This window comes from Thermobia domestica, chromosome 16 (assembly GCF_964235325.1).
Source record: "Thermobia domestica chromosome 16, izTheDome1.hap1.1, whole genome shotgun sequence".
In the NCBI taxonomy this organism is placed as follows: domain Eukaryota; kingdom Metazoa; phylum Arthropoda; class Insecta; order Zygentoma; family Lepismatidae; genus Thermobia; species Thermobia domestica.
In genome coordinates, this window is record NC_137469.1 from 186,129,965 (window position 1) to 186,151,473 (window position 21,509).

Sequence of the window (21,509 nt, forward strand, 5' to 3'; positions counted from 1 at the left end):
TAAATGAATCAATTCATTCTGATAGTGTTGGCAACACTGGAAAATTTCGGTAAGTATCGCTCAGGCACTGAGTTACAGCGAACACAACTAGATTCGAACCAACAACCTTAAATGTCTGATTCATCTCTAATTACCAGCCAACTAAACAATAAGATTATGTGTATACGCCAATGTTTAGCACGGTCAGCAAGGTTTTCTTCAAGGTCAAAGTCGCACACGAAGTAAAAAGATGACAACACAGATCTTCTATCTTTCTATATGAAACATAAACCTAGTGTAAAATGTTCGCACTGAAATGTGTAATGTAACGTAATCTGTTTAAATCTGCTCGTCTTCTTTTCATACGCGAAACTGTTCGCACTGAATGGAGTACGGTGGCTCAGTTCTTGTCTCTAACGAGCGAGGTTCCTGCTTCAATCCACAACGAAGTAAGTTCATGTTTCCTCTTATCATTTTTCATCATCGTTTCAAGGTGACGTTAAACTCAACATTTCCTGAAACTAACACATAAAAAATCGAACTCGGGACCATTACATAGTAATCAACAAACTGAACTTCTCAATGGAGTATGGTGACTAAGCTCTTATTTCTGATGTGTGAGATCTCTGCTTCAATCCGCAAGCAAGTAAGTTTATGATGTTTTCTCATTTCACCATTCTCATCATCGGCGGGGACATTAAATTCAACATTTCCTAAACTAACACCAAGAATTGAACTCGAGACGATTGCAAGGTATCCATGTTCACCCCTGAAGCGGAACAAAATGGATCACAAAGTACTTATCAAATTTAATGGAATAATTTTAAATATGCCTCCATATAACGTAATAAGGCTCCAAAGGGAACGATAACTCCAAAAAGTAAACCATTGTACTCTATTATACAACAAAAATGTCTCGTAAAAGATAATAGGATAACTTAAAAAAAACGTCCAAATTTTAATATTTTTATACTCATCAAAGAGTACGAGGTGATACTCCATCCCCCCCCAAACTCCTCATGTAAATCAATGTAATCTTATGTGTCCTGAGTGATCCATGCCCCTGAGTAAACATAAGCAATAATTTCAATAGGTAATGCAATCCCGGGCCAAAATATCTCTTACTCATTCGCTATGATCCATGTGGGGGGGTCCCAAAAGTGAAATAGGGTCACCCCGACGTCAAACAATCACATTACCTCAAACCAAATACCTCTACTTCATTCGCACCAGTAAGGGACGTGGTGGCTCAATGGTAGAGCGTTCACCTCTGCTGTATGGGGTCCATGGTTCAAACCCCGCGAAAGTAATTTTTGTGGTGGGCAACATTATGCTCCAGTTTCCTCCCACACTTTCATTCCTTTCTCATCGTCACCGTCTCCTTTAACCTAATCGTGGGACGTAAAACTAAAGATTTTTCATTTGCAACAGTGTTAGTCCATCTCATCAAAGGGATAACAATCCGAACCGCATGAGCTCCTGCCGGGAATCGAACCCTGGTCTCCCACGTTAAAGGCGCATACGCTAACCGGTTAGCCACAAAGGAACTCCAAAGTTTTCGAGTTTCATATTAATACTAATTTATACTATTACTGAGGTCTACTAATTCATAATGTAATAGGTCATCAAGAAAGAGATCAAAACCTTGTTTTGGTAATTTTATACCCATAAAAGGGAACGAAACAAGCCATCATAAGTTCCAAGCTAATAATCCCAGTTCAGTGACGTCAAACGAACATATTAGCTCGAACCAACCACCTCTAATTCATTCATACCAGTAGAGGTGCGGTGACTCAGTGGTAGTGCGTTCACCTTTGCTGTATGGAGTCCCTTGTTCAAACATCACGAAAATAGTTTGTGGTGAGCAACATTATGCTACATTTTTCCCCACACTTTCATTCCTTTCTTATCGTCACCGTCTCCTTTAGCCTAAACGGCATAAACGTGGGACGTAAAACTAAAGATTTCATTTGCACCCGTGTTAGTCCATCTCATCAAAGATATAACAATCTCCAAATTTATGCCATAAAAGGGAGCGAAAGCATTCGTAAACCTGTACTATTTCATAACGTAATGAATCATCAAAACCATATTTTTAGTAATTTTAAAGAATCATCATGACCTCTGATCCAATACTCTCAATTCAATGACGTCATAGCAGAGCCAAGGTACCTCTGACTCATTCGTACCATCGTGCGGCCACTGAATAAGCATAAGCAAAATTTCAATAGGTAACGCAATCCCGGCCAAAGCATCCCTGATTCATCCACTACGGTCCATGGGGACCCCGATTTGGATTATTAAGAGTTCGGCCAAGTCAGGCCATTACTACTCCCGTATATCTATAATTGGATTTCTTTCCGATTCTGAGCAAATTTACCATTTAAATTCAATAAATGTACCAAAAACTATGGATTCAAAGTCAATTAAAATCCCTTTGAGTATTGACAAAACAACAATACAGTGTTCCTAGTGGTCAGGGAAATTTTACAAAATATTTTTTAAAAATTTTTTCTAACATTACTTGTACATCAATTTCAACTTAACCAGTGGTGTCCACCCCCCCTCATGTCCATGACGCACCTCCCTCAACTGTCTATCGGTAGGTGTTCTTCCATGAAAAAAATCTTTTCAATTAATTTTACACCCCCTCAAACGCATTTATTTATAGATTTTAACCCCCCAAAATATTTCAATGACGCAGTTTGCGTCATAGCCCCCTTGTGGGCACCCCTGACTTAACCAACCATTAATGATCACAGTATGGAATGTTGCTCATATTTTTATGGGTAGTAAATGAAATGTAACTATGAGCAATTGATTACTGTTTGTCCCTATAGAATAAATGTTCTCATATATAAATATTCACCGTTAGTTATTTCTTATTTATATAAGATCATCCGACACCTGTCATGAAAGTCAGGTAATTTCCTGTCGAAGGTCAAAGAAATAGATTTCTCCAGATCAGTAGAAATCCTGTAATAGGTTATAAAAATTAATTCTTGTACTGTTTGATGCATTTTGGAGTATATGAGATGAAATGCAAATACAACAATGTGTACATAATGATTTTAAAGAGGAATATTCTAACCAGTGACCTTAAGATGAAGTTCATATGAATACTTGTAAAACAAATTTTAAGTTATGCTAAATCTATATAATTTAAATCTGGTAATAGATGTTATGAGTGAAAATCACTATTCCATTTTTTGAACCTTTGATTGTCTTTTTGGCATCTGTATAAAATTGTGTACCAGACATCTATATTTCTTCACTGAGTTGAATGTAACGATTCACCTCGACTTCAATAAATAAATAAATATGTATCAGATATGTCATACTTAAAGACTAGCTATTCATACAAGATGTATATCACTATGAATTTAAAGGGGGGCGCAATGGCTCAGTGATGGAGCGTTCACTTCCGGTGCTTGAGATCCCTGGTTCGATCCCAGCTCAGGCCGTGTGGACTTGGTGGACAAGCACCGTGCTCGTGGGTTTTCTCGGGGTTGTACTGTTTGCTCCCACTTTCCTCATTCCACCATTTCACTCGTCTCTCATCATCACCGTCTCCTTTAGCTACCCGGCATAACTGTGGACGTAAAACTTAAAGATTTCATTTCATTTTCTATTAATTAAAAGAGATATTCAGGAATTAGTAAAGATTTTGAAAATTATAAGGAGAAACGTTCGAAAAAAACAAAATTGTTGTTAGACTGTACTCCTACATCCATATATACACATAATGAGAATTAAAAGAACTATAAGTACTATCTCCCAATTGTCAATTAGAAGTGATAGCAAAATTGCCAGCTCCATCTGATGAAACTTCAAGCAACCACTAATAATGAATTATAATTTAACTAGGAAATCTTACCTTGTGCACCTAACTTGCATTCGTATTTAAGTCGTTATCCTCATAATATTTCGATCTTCTATGGTATGATTCCTCAATCTGAGTCGTAATATTAGCAGGAATCTGCTTTTTGATTACATTGTTATATCACTTCAAAAGCTAAAAATAGAAAAATCGGCACAAATTGTTCTACAGTACACTTTTCTAAAGTATATTCACCACTCCTGAGCTTTTGTACAAACTGTTGCCTTGACTTCTGGTGCTTCTTTGTGTCCACCGCTGTTGTTGGTTAAACCTGTTCGCAGGCTTGCAAAATAATAGAGTAAATGTTACTTTTTGTGCACTCAGAGCGCTCTAAACATCATTTGAGTAACTTTATTTTTGAAACCATTTTTGTACAGTAGTCACACTTGATTACTTACTCCTTCGTTCCTGTAATTCAGAAATTTCTCTGTGAATTTCAACATTTATACTATTGGTTTTTGTTTTAATTTTGTAATGGCACAAACTCTTTTCCATTTTCTTCCCAAATTATGGCTTCCGTACTGATTATGAAGATCAATGTTGCACATCAATATTATTTGTTTCCTGTATGAGTAAACTGTGTTCATTACTGTGTTCAAAACTTCTATGTACATTATTTACAGTTGAGAAAATGACAATAATGAAGAAAAATTTCTTGTGTTCAGTTATAGCTAAGTAGTGAATTACATTGTTCTACCTGTGATCTAGGTTTCCGCAATCAAAGTTATTTGAGCGAGAGTGGAAGACTTCGAGTCATTCTGCTTCATGGTCCCTTGTTTTAAGATGGCTAACACTCCTGATGTGGGAGCTCTGCAATTCTCGAGTCTCTTACGTGCTTTCTCATTCTTGTCGTGATTTTTCTTTTGATCATTTCTATGCAGTAGTTTTCGCTAGTGCAAAGTCCTGCGTAATCCTCGCTGAATATAACTGATTTACATAATAATTTTTTGCAATCAAAAGACAAACTTTGAAACCTGGTCCTTGATTTGAGTGAAAATTTGATTAATTATTTCCTCTCTTTCTGAAACTCACGATAAAAAGGTAAGGAGACCCACTTATTTGCTCTTTTACTCTTGCTCTCCTGTCTTTTATGTTATCCCAAAGCCGCTGTCTTTATCTATTGAGAGAGTAATTATGGAATCCTTTTTTCTTTGTCATATGAAGTAATTGCTGTAAGTAGGTTTTTGAATACCTTTCATTTGTGGAGTATCTAAACGCCTGTAGAAAGAAATTATTCCAGACGTTCGCTTTAACGAGGTTGGATTATTGCATTAAAAAAAGTAACTTTCCTATAAACAGATGTGCAGAACCGTGGAACAACACTTCGTGCCGACCTTTTCCTTCACAGGTTTTCAAGCAATATAGTAATATACTCAAAAAGTAGATTCAGGCTAGAATCCCCTGCATTTGAGGATGGTTCCAGTGAGGATCAAAATATTGTGAGAATAATGAATTAAGTATGAGGAAAAGTTGTGGGTACAAAGTAAAATATTGAGTTTTAATCCATGTACCCAAGTGCACAGCTTAGTAACTATAGCTAATTTAAGTATTATAATTTCAAAAGGTTTCAATACCATGCCTAGTTTTGAGAAGTAGGTAAATAATACGTCTTGCTCGTCGAAAACAGTGAAAAAATTAAAAATCGAGACTACATTTTTCATAAATGTAGATAATTTACGTGTGATTTGCAATATTATAAATATATAGTGCTGATAACTATAAATCGTACTTTGCTCTCTTCCTGGTGTAGTAGCAGCACGCGTGTCTTTGGTGAGGGAGGTATCGAATCGTAGGAGAGATCAAACGCACTGCAGTGGTTCCAGATTGTACTTTAAACTATAGGTCTCGTCTGTATACTCTAGCTGCTGCTAAAAGCCATAAATACAAATCAACTAACCAATAAATTTGGATTGTTTAGATAATGATTATGGATATATAAGTTATTGGCGATGTCATGATTTTCTACACACGCCTTGCTCATTATTTCTCAGTATCACATACTTTTATGAGATTTTTCCCGCTGCCAGTAGAATTCTAGACATTGAAATTTTCAGAATGAAAGTTACAGAAATGTGTTTTCATTCTTTTTTCTGATAAACGACTTGTTTTCTGGTAAACAATCTTCCCCATAGAGTAGAAATTTCTTCATGACTCTTCAGTTCCAAAATTAAAATGTCGAAAATACATAAGGCCATTTTCATACATAAATTATCATCGCCATTGGATTGGCACTATTATAATGTTTCCTAGTTTAATAAATACTAATTGAATGTTGTAGTAGAAACGCGCCAAAGTTGCATTTCAGAGAATTATATCATTGACATTGTATAAGCGATTCCCCTTAAATTGGAGCATTACTTCTCATTTTTGACCATTTATTCTTCTGCTGAGCTCTCATTTCTGAAACTCTGTTGAAATATTCCAAAATCCAAACCAAATCTTTGTGAAAATAGCAAGGAATGTCTAGCTCCAGAATTTGTAAACTGCGAAAGGAGGGCTTCAAATTAAGCTAGCAAGGAACGATTCTGAGCAATTTTTGTAGGTTTACTTTCATAAGACCTTAAAGTTAATTGTCAATTTCATGCAAAGCTTTGAATTTCCAGATTGATATTTGAAGCATTTAGGATTGATTTGGGTGACAGACAATTGGAAGACAATGTATTTTGTATAGCATTCATGAAAAACCATAGTACCCTGACAAAACCAGTTCCATTTAATGTCGTAACTCGTTCCCCAGTTTCTTTGTGAAAATGGTTAACTTTGCTGTGGTCACGAAAGCCCACTACTGTGTCATACATTGGCTAAATGGGCATAACCGTTCCATACTCCGAAATTTATGTAGGCAAAATATTCGTGTGGCTCCTTTACTTCCGTAAACTGTCGAAAGTATTGCCATAGATTGAGCCTCACAGCCACAAACGAATACGGAATCACAGAAAATTACCACGTGTAGCAGTATTCGAATTCAGGTAGCTGAATTGCTAGATAAATGCCTTACTCACTACGCTATTGCACAGCTTTCAACGAAGCAAACCGTGTGTTGTGTTAGACTTACACTATTACTACTATTTGTTGGAATGACTACTGGAAAACCGTAAATGGATGTAAACATAAAATTGTAAATACCATTGTAGTTAATTGTTAATAAAATGAGATGATTGGAGCGGTGGTTCATTCTCGATTTCCACCTGTCCTTATTCTAAATACGAAATAGCACTGGACATTGATGAAAGATCCATGTATTCAGAATCTGTATTCAGTGGCGTATCCAGAACCTAATTATAAAAGTATATTTATACGTACAGTGCTTGAAAAATGGAAACTGGAAATACGACTCTGGCGTCTAGATAATTCAAGCACAAAATATGTACTACTATCCAAGGGATTGGTCAAAAATTGGAACATTTCAATCGTAAGTCACCAATGGAGACTTCACATTTTAATATGAGGTAAAGCTTTTTCGTAAATTAAAATCTGTTAGATAAAATGGGGATGAAGATCTCTGATCTGGTAACTCCCACAATATAGAGCAGAGCATTTTATAGACCTTTACACATATTGCCGGAGAAAGTCAGAAGCATAATGCATGAAGCCAGAAGCTGACTACGTATACAATCAAATCCACATACTTTGGCGCGCAAAGCTATGCTTCAGGACTCTCCCCTCCGTAAGAAAATGTTAATTTCTAAAATCAATTGTGATGGACATTCGATTTATGCAATCGCAGCAACACAAAATCTCACTATCAACTGCACGTTTATAAGCACGATCAGTAACAGAGAAAAGTGTTATTGCAATATGGAATATTGGAAAGACCATATCGAAGTTTCAAGCACACGATACTAATTTATAATGTAATATTCATATAGATTAATGAAATATGTGGCCATAGGTTGCAGGTCAGCAAGTAGCATCATTTCAGGTTCAGCAAGTCAGCAAGATTGCCAAGCGACATGTTCCTCATTTTGAGTTAGTATATGTGCACAAAATTTGATAGAACCACGTTTCTAAATTACAGGAAGAAAGTGCTTCCTATTTCTCCCCAGACGTTCCAGTTCTTGTCTAGTCAGTATGGAGAAATTTTCTAACCTACAAAGGGCAGTATTAAATGCTCTCTCGCAGTTCACGCAGATCTATGTTCAGTTGGATGATGTGTGGACAGTCCATCGTCAGTATGTCTGGCTTTCTGGATTGTAATGCATTACATCTTAATTCAGATTGCTCCACAATTAACTCGTGATGCAGAATCAGCAAGAAATTAATGTTTGATCTAAACGGATCCAAGGAACGCTACATGCCGAGGTTGTGCACATAAACAATTCAATTCTGCTAAACAGGAATTTATATTGTATATTTAAATATCCTTTTGCTAACTTACGATAGATTTGCAAACACAGCTAGTAAATTTAAATAAAGTCAAGAGAAAAAATCGAAGAATTTGAAGAACGCTGTGAATAATTAAACGTAGAGTTTCAAGAGTTTTTCTTTTAGCATTACTGTACATTTTCTTGTGCGTGAATGTAATAAATTGACAACAGGAACACAGCCAGTAACTCGAACTCAAAACCTTTCGGTGTAGAAAGCTGAGGTAAACAGCCTCAGTTTGCGAACTGAGCCTGACTATGGCTCGGCAAACAAATATAGTTATCTTTATTGCTTGGAAAGTATGCTTTTTGCCTGTTGAATTTCGTTGGGATCCGGCCACTAGTTATCCTAAAATAAAGTATATCATGTATAAGCAGAGGCGAGCCAGGACGTTGAGAAACAACTTAGAAATATACTGGTCTTTATTTCCAAGCCAATGAGCTATTTGGCTACCAAATTCCATTGAAATCTAACAAGTAATTACCAAGAAATAGAATAGACATATGAATAGATACGACCTGAGGTAAGTCTGTTCCTGTCCGAGTTCAGTCATCAAAAATAAAATCTATTTTCTAGATAATGTGATATTTCCTTATCAAATTAGTTCAGATCCAGCCTCTCATTATCCTACAACACACACACACACACATATCTATCTATCTATCTCTCTATATTCAGAAGTGAATTCCTTATCGACAGACAAGCAAAAAAGTCCATATGACTATATGCCAGGAAATGCATCGTTACACAGTTACGACCGTTGAGCCGTCTGATGCTGTGAAATAGTCAAATTCTGGTTGCCCCTTAATGCACCTCAATTTAAACCTCTCTAGTTTACCCCCTAATTAAGCTAGGAAAATAGTTTTGGTATCAATGTGTTCTCAAGGATGAGGCTTTCGACTGGTATGTGTGTGGGGGGTGCCATGGCAGAAGGGGAGGATAAATACGTGATGCAAAATACAAAAAATGTGTACTTTACCTGCCCCGTCCACCGTGATACCCCAAAATACATCAAATACATATCAGTGGAAAGCTTCGTCCTTCACGAATACATTGGTACAAAAATTATTAAGCTAGCTTTATTAGGGGGTTAAATATTGAAATATAAATTGAATCACATTTAGGGGGGACCAGAAATTGACTATTTCACAGCATAAGGAGTTTCAATGTCCCTAACTCTGTAAAGATGCATTTCCTGACACATGGTCATATGAGCTTTTTCGATTGTCTACCCATAAGAGATAAAATGGTATTATATTTTTTTAAAGAAACTATGTTAGAATAATAGATAGTTCAGAACATGGGAAACGGAAATTTAAAATAGCACATTTATAAAGAAAACAAAGAAAATTCTGTCACATTTTGTGGGGGTCTGCGTTCAATTTTGCCCTCACACCGTCAGTTGAATGCGAATGGAGATAAGTTGCTTGTGGTATACGCAACGTATCTGATTGTGGCCCTTCATTTACACCGTAAACTTGCTTAAGGACTGAGTCTACATGGGATTTTTAGAGCGTCATAAAAACTTGTACCTTGTACGAGTTCAAGCTGTGACCTAACCTGCTGCAGCATAATGGAAGATATGTTAGGCCTTTGGTGGGGCTGTCGTGACTATGCGGACAGTGGAGCGCAAGTTTGTCAAGTTTAAAGACGGTAACGAAACTCTTGAAGACGAAGCACGTGCCGGTAGACTAACACATGTACAACCTGATGATTTTAAGATAGCAATTGGGGCGAACAGTGGCCAGATATGTGCGGAACTGGGACTACAACTCAGGGTGAATGGAAAAAGCATTCGGCAGCGCCTAGATCAACTTGGGAAACACACGTAGTTGGATAGATTTGTCCCACATGATTTGGCTCGGAGCCAGAAGGTAAACTTTGGAGACATTAGTTTATTCGCTGTTTTGTATTGTATTGTCAGCACTTGAGCCCAAGAAAGACTCAAAACTCTGGAGTCACCACATTTAAATCGCAAAAGTGTTCTCTTGTTAAAGCACAGGGCTAAGCTTCACCCGGGTAGAATGACCCAGAAAGCAGTCTACGAATTGGCAGGGAAAGACTACTGCATATGACTTACTTCCCGGACATTGCACCGTCCCATTATCACGTTTCATTCCTTGGACTATCACCTTCGAGGACGGCAGTTGAAATCTCTAGTAGAGCTTCAAAATGCGCTTGACACTTCGCTTCACGGCCCACCAATTTCTACCATGATGGAATCCATGGCATTCCAGAATGTTGCCAGGAAGTCGTCAATGCTGATGGGGATTATCTTTTATCATCTAGATGCGTCTTAGGCGACGTATCAATGTTCGAAAGTGGTGAGTGAAACAGCGTCAAACTTTCTTGATTACCTTGCTGGTTCGTGCAGCTATGAAAGTTATAGTGTTATAAACGTGAAGAATGTTTCCTTTTCCGTCCTTTGGCAGAATATGTGTTCGGAAGTGTTCCCAAACTTGATTTTCAACTAATTTCTGAGGTAACACTCTTGGCACATATGTTGGATATTTTTCTACAAATTAATATTTTCTAACAAAAAATCTTTGCCTAAATGATGTTGAATTTGTTTCATATCTGACATTGTACATCTGTATAAGAGAACAAGTCATTTGCGGAAGTTGAACTTCAAGTTGATCTCTTTCCACAGCTTTGGTGCTTACGAGGATTCTATGTACGTGGTAGCGTGTTGTCAAATGTAAATTTTGAATGTCTTTCTTTACATTTAGCATATGTTCATCCAAGTTTTAAGATGTGTTATCAAATCTATTTCTCAATAAATACCTTTAAAAAATTTTGGCACGTAGGATCCTTTCTACCTCTGAGTATTAATGTTTATTGACAAATTTAAATTTCATTGAATCCCCTCTGATAACTGACACGTGTGGTTTTCACCAGTGTGCATTTGCAGCTGTGCTGCGAAAACTAAGGTCTGCGTAAATCTATTCACTAACTCTTAGCACTTATTTTTCCCATCTGTATGTACGAACATATATCCCGTAAGAATGGAGCAATGGTTAGATAATTTTCCACACTTTTTACACGTGTGCGGTCTTTATTGCATGCGTTGACAGACATGAACTTCGAACAAATATGTTTCCATTCTCGGCACATCTTAACTTTTTTTCAAAATATGTACAAACAAACGCGTTATCAGATTCAAACTTCATTTTAAACAATTAAGCTTTTGTATGTGTCATGCTTTTCGTGAGAGTATATTAAAATATGACATCCCAAAAGTAAACCTTGACAGATCTCTTTTCACATTTCTGGCAAGCATGATGTGTATTTACCTACGTCATTTAACACGTACAACAGTAAACTTGAAATTCGGCTAAATCCTTCCCAGCACTCTTGGTACATGCTTTCTTCCTGTATGTTCTAACATGTCTTCTGAAACATAAACTTCTCCTTTATATTTACTACACTCTGGCACGCATAACGGTCTCACTTGTATGTGTTAACATGTGTTGTCTAATTTGAAATTTGACTAAATCTTTTTCCATAACTTTGGCACGTATTAAGATGTTCGTTGCCAATGTTGAAATGTTCGTAAATGCGTGTCTGCACTCTTGGCAAGTATGAGACTTTTCAATGTATGAGATAACATGTGTCTTCTTTAACTTGATTTTTAAAATTTCTTTACAGCACTCTTGGCACGTATCAGGATCTTACCTTTATGTATTAATATCTGAGTTGCCAAATATGAACGGTGGGCAAATTTTTACTCATTCTTAGAAAGTATAAGCTTTTTCACTAATATATATTAACATTTGTATAGGCAGTTCTGAACTTCGACCAAACGGCTTACCTCAATCTTCGTACGTATGAGCGTCTTCACCTGTAGGTACTTACATATGTGATGCCAAATTAGAAAGTTTTCTGTTTTTTTTTTGCACCCTCTACGCATATGTAAGTTTTTCACTAGTATGTATTAAAACGTGTTTGAACGTTGCTTAAATATTTTTCCGCACTGTAGGCAAGTATGACGTTTTCCGCATGTATGTATTAACATGTATTTTGCCAAAAGAGACCTCCGACTGAAAGCTTAATACACTCTTCACTCGTATGTGCTTTTACACTTGTATGTAATAAAATGTCTTGCCAAATGTGAAAGAAGCCTTAATACTCGTCCACGCACTAGGCAAGTATGACGTTTTTCACCGGTATGTATTGACATGTTTTGCCAAAACGGAGTTTCGACTTAATGCTTTCGCATACTCCTAACACGTATAAGCTCTTTCACCTGTATGCATTAACATGTGACTTGCTAAATGTGAACAGAGCCTAAATACTTTTCCGCAGTCTAGGCAAGTATTACGTATTTCACCTGTATGTATTATCATGTGTTTTACCAAATCTCACTTTCGACTAAATGCCCTACCACACTCTTCGCATGTATAAGGCCTTGCACCTGTATGTACTAACATGTGTCTTGCCAAATTCGACCTTCGATAAAATGTCCCACCACACTCTTCGCACGTATGAGACTTTGCACCTATATGTATTAACACGTGTCTTGCCAAATCCGACTTTCGACTAAATGCCCTACCACACTCTTCGCATGTATAAAACTTTGCACATGTATGTATTTTCATGTGATTTGCCAAATCCGACTTTCGGCTATATGCCCTACCACATTCTTCGCATGTATGAGCCATTTCATCTGTACGTATTAACACGTGGCTTGCCAACACCGACTTTTGAATAAATGCTTTTCGACACTCTCCACACGTATGAGCCTTTTCACCTGTATGTATTAACACATGTTTTGCTAAATGTGAACTTTGCCTAAATACTTTACCACACACTAGGCAAGTATGACGTTTTTCACCTGTATGTATTAGCATGTGTTTTACCAAATCCGACCTTCGACTAAATGCTTTACCACATTCTAAGCATAAATAATGTTTTTTACCTGTATGTATTAAGATGTGTTTTGCCAAATCCGACTTTCGACTAAATGCCCTACCACATTCTTCGCATGTATAAGGCCTTGCACCTGTATGTATTAACATGTGTGTTGCCAAAGCCGACCTTTGATAAAATGACCGACCACACTCTTCGCACGTATGAGACTTTGCACCTATATGTATTAACACGTGTCTTGCCAAATCCGACTTTCGACTGAATGCCCTACCACACTCTTCGCATGTATAAGACTTTGCACATGTATGTATTATCATGTGTTTTGCCAAATCCGAATTTCGACTAAATGCCTTACCACACCCTTCGCATGTATGAGCCATCTGACTTGGATGTGTTAACACGTGTCTTGCCAAATCCGACTTTTGTATAAATCCTTTTCCACACTCTCCACACGTATGAGTCTTTTCACCTGTATGTATTAACACATGTCTTGCTAAATGTGAACTTTGCCTAAATACTTTTCCACACACTAGGCAAGTATAACGTATTTCACCTGTATGTATTAGCATGTGTTTTACCAAATCCCACCTTCGACTAAATGATTTACCACACTCTAAGCATAAATGATGTTTTTTACCTATATGTATTAACATGTGTTTTGCCAAATACGACTTTCGACTAAATGCCCTACCACATTCTTCGCATGTATAAGGCCTTGCACCATTATGTATTAACATGTGTGTTTCCAAATACGAACTTCGACTAAATCCCAGCCCACACTCATGGCATATACGAAGATTGTCACCTGTAAGTGTCAACATTTGTCTTTCCGAAGTCAAAAGCTGCCTACATTCTTTCCCGGACTCTTCGCATGTATGAGGTTTTGCACCTTTATGCGTTAAGGTGTGCGTTGGTAAATGTGATCGAGTATATGCTTTGTAGAACTCGTTCGAAGTGTGATGTTTCACAACTGAATGAAGAATTAAATCTTTTCGTACATTAAGCGTTTTGGCTTTTCTGGAAAGAGTATTTCTATGGAATCTGTAACAAATTCAACAAACAAGGAAATGAGGATAAATAATACGAAACAGAAAAAAATACCTAGCACTTGCACGTAAAATAGAGCAACAATGGGAAAATACTAGTTTTTTTAATTATACTTGTTATTATATCTTACATGTGAGGCTATTAGGCCGACATGTGTTATATTTCGTGATAGACTGAAGTTCGATACTATTGTGCTGTTATAGAAATACGGTACCGAGGACAATCGGGCGTTTTCAAATTTCTAATATGGAAAAACAACACCTTTTTTTCTCCTATGTCAAATTGTATATACATTTATAAGTATATCAGGCTTAACTTTAGTACATACCGAGTTCCGTCGTGTACACTCATGTAAAAAAGGATTGTGAACACTAGGGAAACTAGAGTGTAAAACCTGAGAAAAAAGATGAGTCAAAGTCAGTCAGTTGGAATGCAATAAGAAACGATAAATGAACATATTATAGATATGGCTGACGGCAGTACTGACGTAGCTGCTAAGAAGGAAACAAATAAGCAGAGTGTAGCTAGTGCTCCATGTTGGGCATAAAGTGCTTACAAATGTGATAGTTGCAGTTACCAAGAAAATGAGAGTTAACCTGTGCAAATAAGTTATACAGAGGATATAGATTTATGACAGTTTGGTTGAAGATGGATATGATTTAAGATTATAAAGATATACAGAAGTATTTGTTAAGATGATGATATGAAATATAAATGTGAGTTCAAGGAAGATTAGATGTTATAGAATTAGAAGAATGATACGGTGAGGATTAAGAATAAAGGGATATATAAGATATTGAGTTTCTGTAAAATTATAGAAGGCTGCCTTGGTAGTAGTATCATCCTTTGTGATATTACGATTATTGGAAGCTAACAAATTTGGCGCAGTCGGTAACAGGCTTTTAGAGCGTAGGATTAACCAAAGATCTAAGTAACATGAAGCGATTCCAATCTTCCTACCTTTTAATGCTGAAACTGATAAGTTACAGACTTATCTGGATAGATTTGAGCATTTGTGTATTGCGTCGCAGATTCCTGAAGAAAGAAAAGTTTCAACCTTATTTACTGTAATGCGAGCTGAATCCTATGATCAGTTGTGTAATATCTGTTGGCCCATATCTCATTTCGAAAAATCATATTCTGAAATTAAGGAAGAGATGAAAAATTATTATGCCACGAAAGTAAATATAATTTTTGAACGTTATCAGTTTCGCACACTGAAGCAGAAGGCTTATCAAACACTTACTATTTTTGTGTTAGACTTGAAAAGGCAATCATCTTACTGCGATTTCAACTGCTGTCTTGACGATAATTTGCGAGACCAGTTTGTTTTTGAAATTGCAGATAAATCGGTTCACCGGAAGCTGTTAAATACTAAAGAATTAACTTTTCAGAAAGCGACTGAAATTGCGTTGAACATGGAAAGAACGGAACATGAATTGAGATTATACAAGCACAATTCTAACAGTGACATACATGTGGTACACTCTTCCTAAAATAGGTTCTCCAAACAAAACAAAGGGCAGGAGTCACGTTCCAGTTCCAGTTCTTTGTCATCCCAAACATCACCAAATCGGTGTAGTTATTGTAAATTGCACCATAAAAAAGGAGAGTGTCCTGCATGGGGGAAGCAATGTCTAAAGTGTGGACGAATGAACCATTTCGCATTAGCGTGTCGTGATAATACTTATAAGGCTCAGAAATATGATCAACAGGCTATGATGAGTGAAGACGGACACAAACAGGAATTGGTGGATAATCACACAGAACAGGAAGAGTTATTAGATTTGGCAAGAATAGTTAATTTAGATATAATATCTTATGGTGTGGATGAGGATCAATCATCTTCGAATAAGACGTCGGAGGATGGAATGTTTGACATATTATTCACTGATCAGAGAGATAAGCAAAAAACTAGGTATACAGAAGAAAAGAAGGTGTTGGCGAATCTATATGAAGCTACCGATCCAGGTAAAAGAGGATCATCAGCGGAAGGTAGTCTTGCATCGAATTATATTTCCCAGGAAGAAAAGTTTGAGATTAAATCGGCCAGGAGCCAATGGGAAGGTAACTTTGAAAACAAATCAACAGGTTCAACTAAGGGAGACAAGCGGGGTTGGATTCATTGCTTTGGTAAACGGAAAAACAGAATGCCAAGGAAGAAGAGCAGTTTTGATAAGGATACAACGTCTCAGGATTAAGCGAAGTTGATGGAATCTATTCGGTATAAATCGGGACGACAAACAGATAAAGTTAGAGGTGTCTGATAGAGAATCAGAAACACAGAATTACCTCTTTACCGGATCAAGGTCAAGTGAACAATGAACTAATTGTGCGGTTGATAGAGCAGCAAAAGAATATGCAGGCGCAAATTGATTTTCTGATGGCCAAATGGTATGAGAAGCAGAGAAGCAGAAAGTCTGGGAGATGGCATGTAATCGAATCTTATTCTGATTCTTAGATTTGGGATTTAAAGTGTATGTTTGAAGAGTTTTTTTTTTTTTTTTTTTTTTGTAAAGGGGGGTAATGTTGGGCACAAAGTGTTTACAAATGTGAGACTTGCAGTTACCAAGAAAATGAGAGTTAACCTGTGCAAATAAGTTATACAGAGGATATAGATTTATGACAGTTTGGTTGAAGATGGATGTGATTTAAGATTATAAAGATATACAGAATTATTTGTTAAGATGATGATATGAAATATAAATGTGAGTTCAAGGAAGATTAGATGTTATAGAATTAGAAGAAGAGGATTAAGAATAAAGGGATATATAAGACATTGAGTATCTTTAAAATTATAGAAGGCTGTCTTGGTAGTAGTATCATCCTTTGTGATATTACGATTATTGGAAGCTAACACTCCAAGCAGAGGTGGTGCTGGTGGGGGCAATAAGAGGAATGAGAAAAGAAATTTACAGAATGTAACAAATGCTGTGCCCAAAGATAGTGCTGATAAAAGTTTTAAAATGAAAGCTAGAATGTCAAAGAGGGCCATAACAGAACAGGATATTGGTACGAAATTTGAGACAAGAAGTGGTAAAGTTATTTCTAAGCGCGCCCGGCAACCTCTTTTAGTCTGTAGAAGGTATGAAGAAGACCTCTTTCAGTCTGAACTGTAAAGGTAATCTAACAGAAGAGCAGACACGATCTCTGCTTTGAAGATAGTACGTAAAAAGCAATAGAATTTTGAATTATACTATAATCACACGCAAAAGTCCACACGAGATGAAATTCTCACGCGCGATACATATCCTGAAGATTTTTTGTAACAATCCCTGATGTCAAAATGCAAATTCGGAAATGTTGCTTTTTAACAGTATGTGGTATCGATCTAAAATATTCAAATAAGAAAATTAACATAAAAGAGAATCATGTCACATAGGAATATCAACGTGATAAAAGAGGTTTCAAAACGACAAAAAACAATATGGCAAGGAGTTGAGTTGATTTTAGTTTAGCATCCCTTTCAGCAGCGAGGCTATATGAAACCTGGGACCTACTGATTAACGTGGAATCCGAACTACATGAGCTCCCGCCGGGAAAATATGGCAAGGGATAAAGGTAACCAAGATAGTTGTGTCGCTTTGTCAGTCGCCACCTTCGACACGGATATGTCACCTAAGACATACCTGGAAGATCAAAGTAGTACTGGTCAGCATGGACGACCTTTTGCCAACGTTCTCGATGACCACGGATCCCATCGGAGTAGAAATTAGTAGGTTGTGAGGCAAAGAAAGTATCAAGTGCATTTTATACCTCTACTAGGATTCCACCTGGGATCCTCTAAGGTGATTGTCCAAGGAATGGAAAAGGTGATAATCAGATCCGTGCAATAACCGTGAGTATGGAGGATGCAATAGAGTTTTCCATCTAAAACGTAGAATGGTGTCCTGAGTCATTAAAGGCATGTAGGGCTTAGCATTGTCGTGTAACAGGAGGACCCTTTTGCGACTCAGAATTGCTGCCTCCAGAGTCTGCTTTTCTTGAAAATGGCTAAATCATGCATTAATCGTCTGAACGGCTGGCACGATACCGCGAATAGTAAACTAAACACACAGGAGGACCTTCTTCTGTTTCACTGCTGTTTTTGATTAATTGGAACCGCTGCATGGGATGCTAACCGATGATGAAGGCGCCGTGGAGCTTCGTACAAGACCCACTTCTCATCCGATGACAACGTCCTGTAAAGGAATGGCTCCTTATTCAGACGAAAAAGCAAAGATAAAAGGTATCTGGCCCAGAGTTAAACCATGGGGGAGCCTTCAACTAATTTCTTGTGCTTCCCAAGTTGATAGAGATGCTGCGAATGGTTTCTTCACTCACACTAGAATGTAGTTCTAGTTCTACACATGTGCGGCCATTGCTCGCATGAAGATCTCCATTTTGTAAACGTTTCGCTTTCACGGCAAGTGGAGCGTTTTGAGTGCTTCGTTACCGCCCTTAATTTTGTTAAATCACCGCTGCACTGTGTAGTCACGACACCTTAACCAAAAGTCTCGGATCTTCAGCGCCGCTTCACCCCAGTTAGAACTCTGACCTCCATATGGCCCTCATGACAATCTATGGAGTTCCTACGTTCACTCTGTCCTTACGAAAGCTCACGGTGTAACTGAACTGTCACAACCAGGGAGTATGTTAAATACACCCATAAGAGCAAACGACCTTCGCCTCATCTCCATTCGCATTCAAGTCACGGCGTGAGGACCAATTGAACACAGATCTCCCAAAAAGCGACAAAACTTTCTTGGTTACCTTTATTATTACGTTCGAATTTTTTAAAAAAATTACCACATGAGAATCATAATACGCTGGACGCAAGAGCAACAAGTTTTTCCTAACTTATCTAAACAAGAGTAGTGTAATAACCTAAGTTTTGAGCCAAAACTCTAGGCCAGCCCATTTTGGACATATTTCTTGTGAGTCCTAATATATAGCAATTTCTGGGCCAAAATTCCAGGCCAACCCATTTTGAGAAAATCTTTCATCAGCTCAGATTGGGCAGGGTGCTTTGCGCGTAGGCTTTTATGACATTTAAAATCAAATAGATAAGAAAAATTTTGGCCACCGCAATTTCTTCTACCTTTTACAAATTTTATATAAAAATCTCTACACATTGATTATTAACATTGGACCTTACATACAAGTCTTTAGACAATGATCTTTAATTTGGAGCTTACATACAAGTCTCTACACACTGGTCTTTTACATTTGAAGCTTACATATAAGTCTCTATACACTGGTCTTTTACATTGGAAGCTTACATTATTACAGTATTAGGGTTTCTGTTCCTGTGAAGGGCTTGGCCATTTATTACAGTCCTGGGTTTGATTCTCGTCTGTCCCTGTTCGGCAATGCCATATATTACAGTATCAGCGTTCGAGTCCTGGTACGTTCCCGTGATGGAAAACCATATATAACAGTATCAGGCTTCGATCCAGGTACGTCTCACTCCCTATCGGGATAAACCCTTTATTACTGTATGTGGTTCGTGTCCTACGGTCCCTAAGTGGGCTTGCGCTTTACCATGGTCTGGGTTCGATTCTCCACCGTTAGGATGTCTTTAGTATTTACTATCGGGTTGGATCGACCATTAAAACTGACCATATAGCCGCTGGACAACAGGTTCAGAGTTCGGTCAGAACGTTAGGGGAAACCGGCACAAAGCTAACTCTAATTGTATTCTTTAGCGCTAATGCAATTTATTAATGTATGAATTACTAAGTTGCATAGGCGCTACTCACTCGTGCTGTAAACAAAAATGAATTAGGTTGTTTCTTAAAATTAACATATATAAATTTAGACCTTGATTATTATTTTGAAAGGATACTCAGATTTTAAATTTTAGTTTAATTAACACTTGAACTTCACGAACAAATATTACATTAGCAATAGCACTTCACTTTAGGTAACCAATAATAATAAGATATTTTAATTTAGGCCCATTCAATGTGAAAGCCGCGGTTGACACGAATTATTCGTGATATTTCCTTACATTGCTGATTTTTACACTTTCACTAGCACTGTTCACTTGCTTTGACACTGGAAGGGGGACTATATGTTGATTCAGGGGGGATGTCCTGCAGGTTGTAGGTTGTTTTCCTCTCATCTTCTTTGCGGTAAATTGAATGGTTTGCCGTTCTCCTGCTCCATGCTTCCAAAACAACTTTTATTCACACTTGATAAAAATATTATTTGACGTCGCTCGTTCATTTCGATAGCTCGTTCTAGTTTCTCCTGACAACTTCACTAAACGTATTTGTCAGACTCTTCATTATTGCTGTATTTTCGCACTAGCTAATTCATTCGTGGTTGCCTCTTCGGGTGTATCTATAACACTAACTTTACTTTTCTCTCCGTCTCTTCTTGTTGCTAGGCAACGACTCGCCTCGCTACACAGTTTGGTGATGTAAGAAGTTAAAAATAGCTGTGACAGCTTATGGATAGGAATGTTTTGAGACGACAATTGTTCTTTGTGCTGAATTTTAGCTCCTTATTTGGGAAGGAGAGAGGAACTCTGCGATCTCCGTCGCAGACGAGACGCACATACATATATGCACATTCCTTTGTTGGCTGAGAGAAAAAGTTTTGAGAGCACTATTATGCGAGGTTCATTTGAAAAGTTAAAAATTTTCTTCATTAATAATCGATCAACTAGACTGTACAGTTACATTGGCGCTCGACAGGACGTTTGTTTTGAGGGAGAGAGAAAAACAAACATAACCCTGTAACACTGATTACTTCACTATGGTCACCAAATTTCATTCATTATTCTTCAAAGCATTAACATCACTTAACTCTTCCTGAAATGATATAACGAAAAATTTTTAAAGTCCATTCGGAAGTACGGTAACGAACACGTGGGCCATACGAAACGAATTTCGGATTACGGTTGGGCCATAATTTTAATAAACTTTATCAATGTCTTTCATTATATTAATATTTGTTGTTTTAAAACACTGAAGTGCCACAATTTCAAACATATCAAAATATAAACAAAGTTATTATTACTTTCTTTTAAAATATCACATTTAATAAGTGAACAATTAATTACTGGCATTGTTTACCATTGAACACAAAAATATTACAAGTATATTAAGTAATCATCGTAACCTAACATATTTACTAATGTAGTGCCTTGTACTCTTAAATGTAACATGAATTAATTGTCTTACTATTATCAAAAAACATTCATTTTCAATATTTACTTTCACTAAAAACAACTTCAAACGTTCTTGAAAACTTACACAATAACTGTATATCTGTTTTCATTTATTGTTATTATAATCATTAGTATTATTTCAATTACCATTACTACTATAAATCAAATATATAGCACACAAATTAAATTCAAGTACGAGCACACATAAAT

General features: G+C 37.0%; 1 protein-coding gene across 4 annotated transcripts in view; it reads right to left on the reverse strand.

Annotated features, from left to right (window-relative positions):
• Window positions 1–7,899: 7,899 nt before the first annotated feature.
• LOC145673565 (uncharacterized) overlaps window positions 7,900–21,509 on the reverse strand; it is a 70,802-nt gene continuing 57,192 nt past the window's right edge. For all 4 annotated transcript variants that reach the window (XM_081743394.1, XM_081743397.1, XM_081743395.1 and 1 more), the window contains one exon: window positions 7,900–14,134. In XM_081743394.1, the coding sequence (XP_081599520.1) occupies window positions 12,586–14,134 (1,549 nt within the window). In that variant the 3' untranslated portion in view covers window positions 7,900–12,585. The remainder of the gene's footprint in view (window positions 14,135–21,509) is intronic.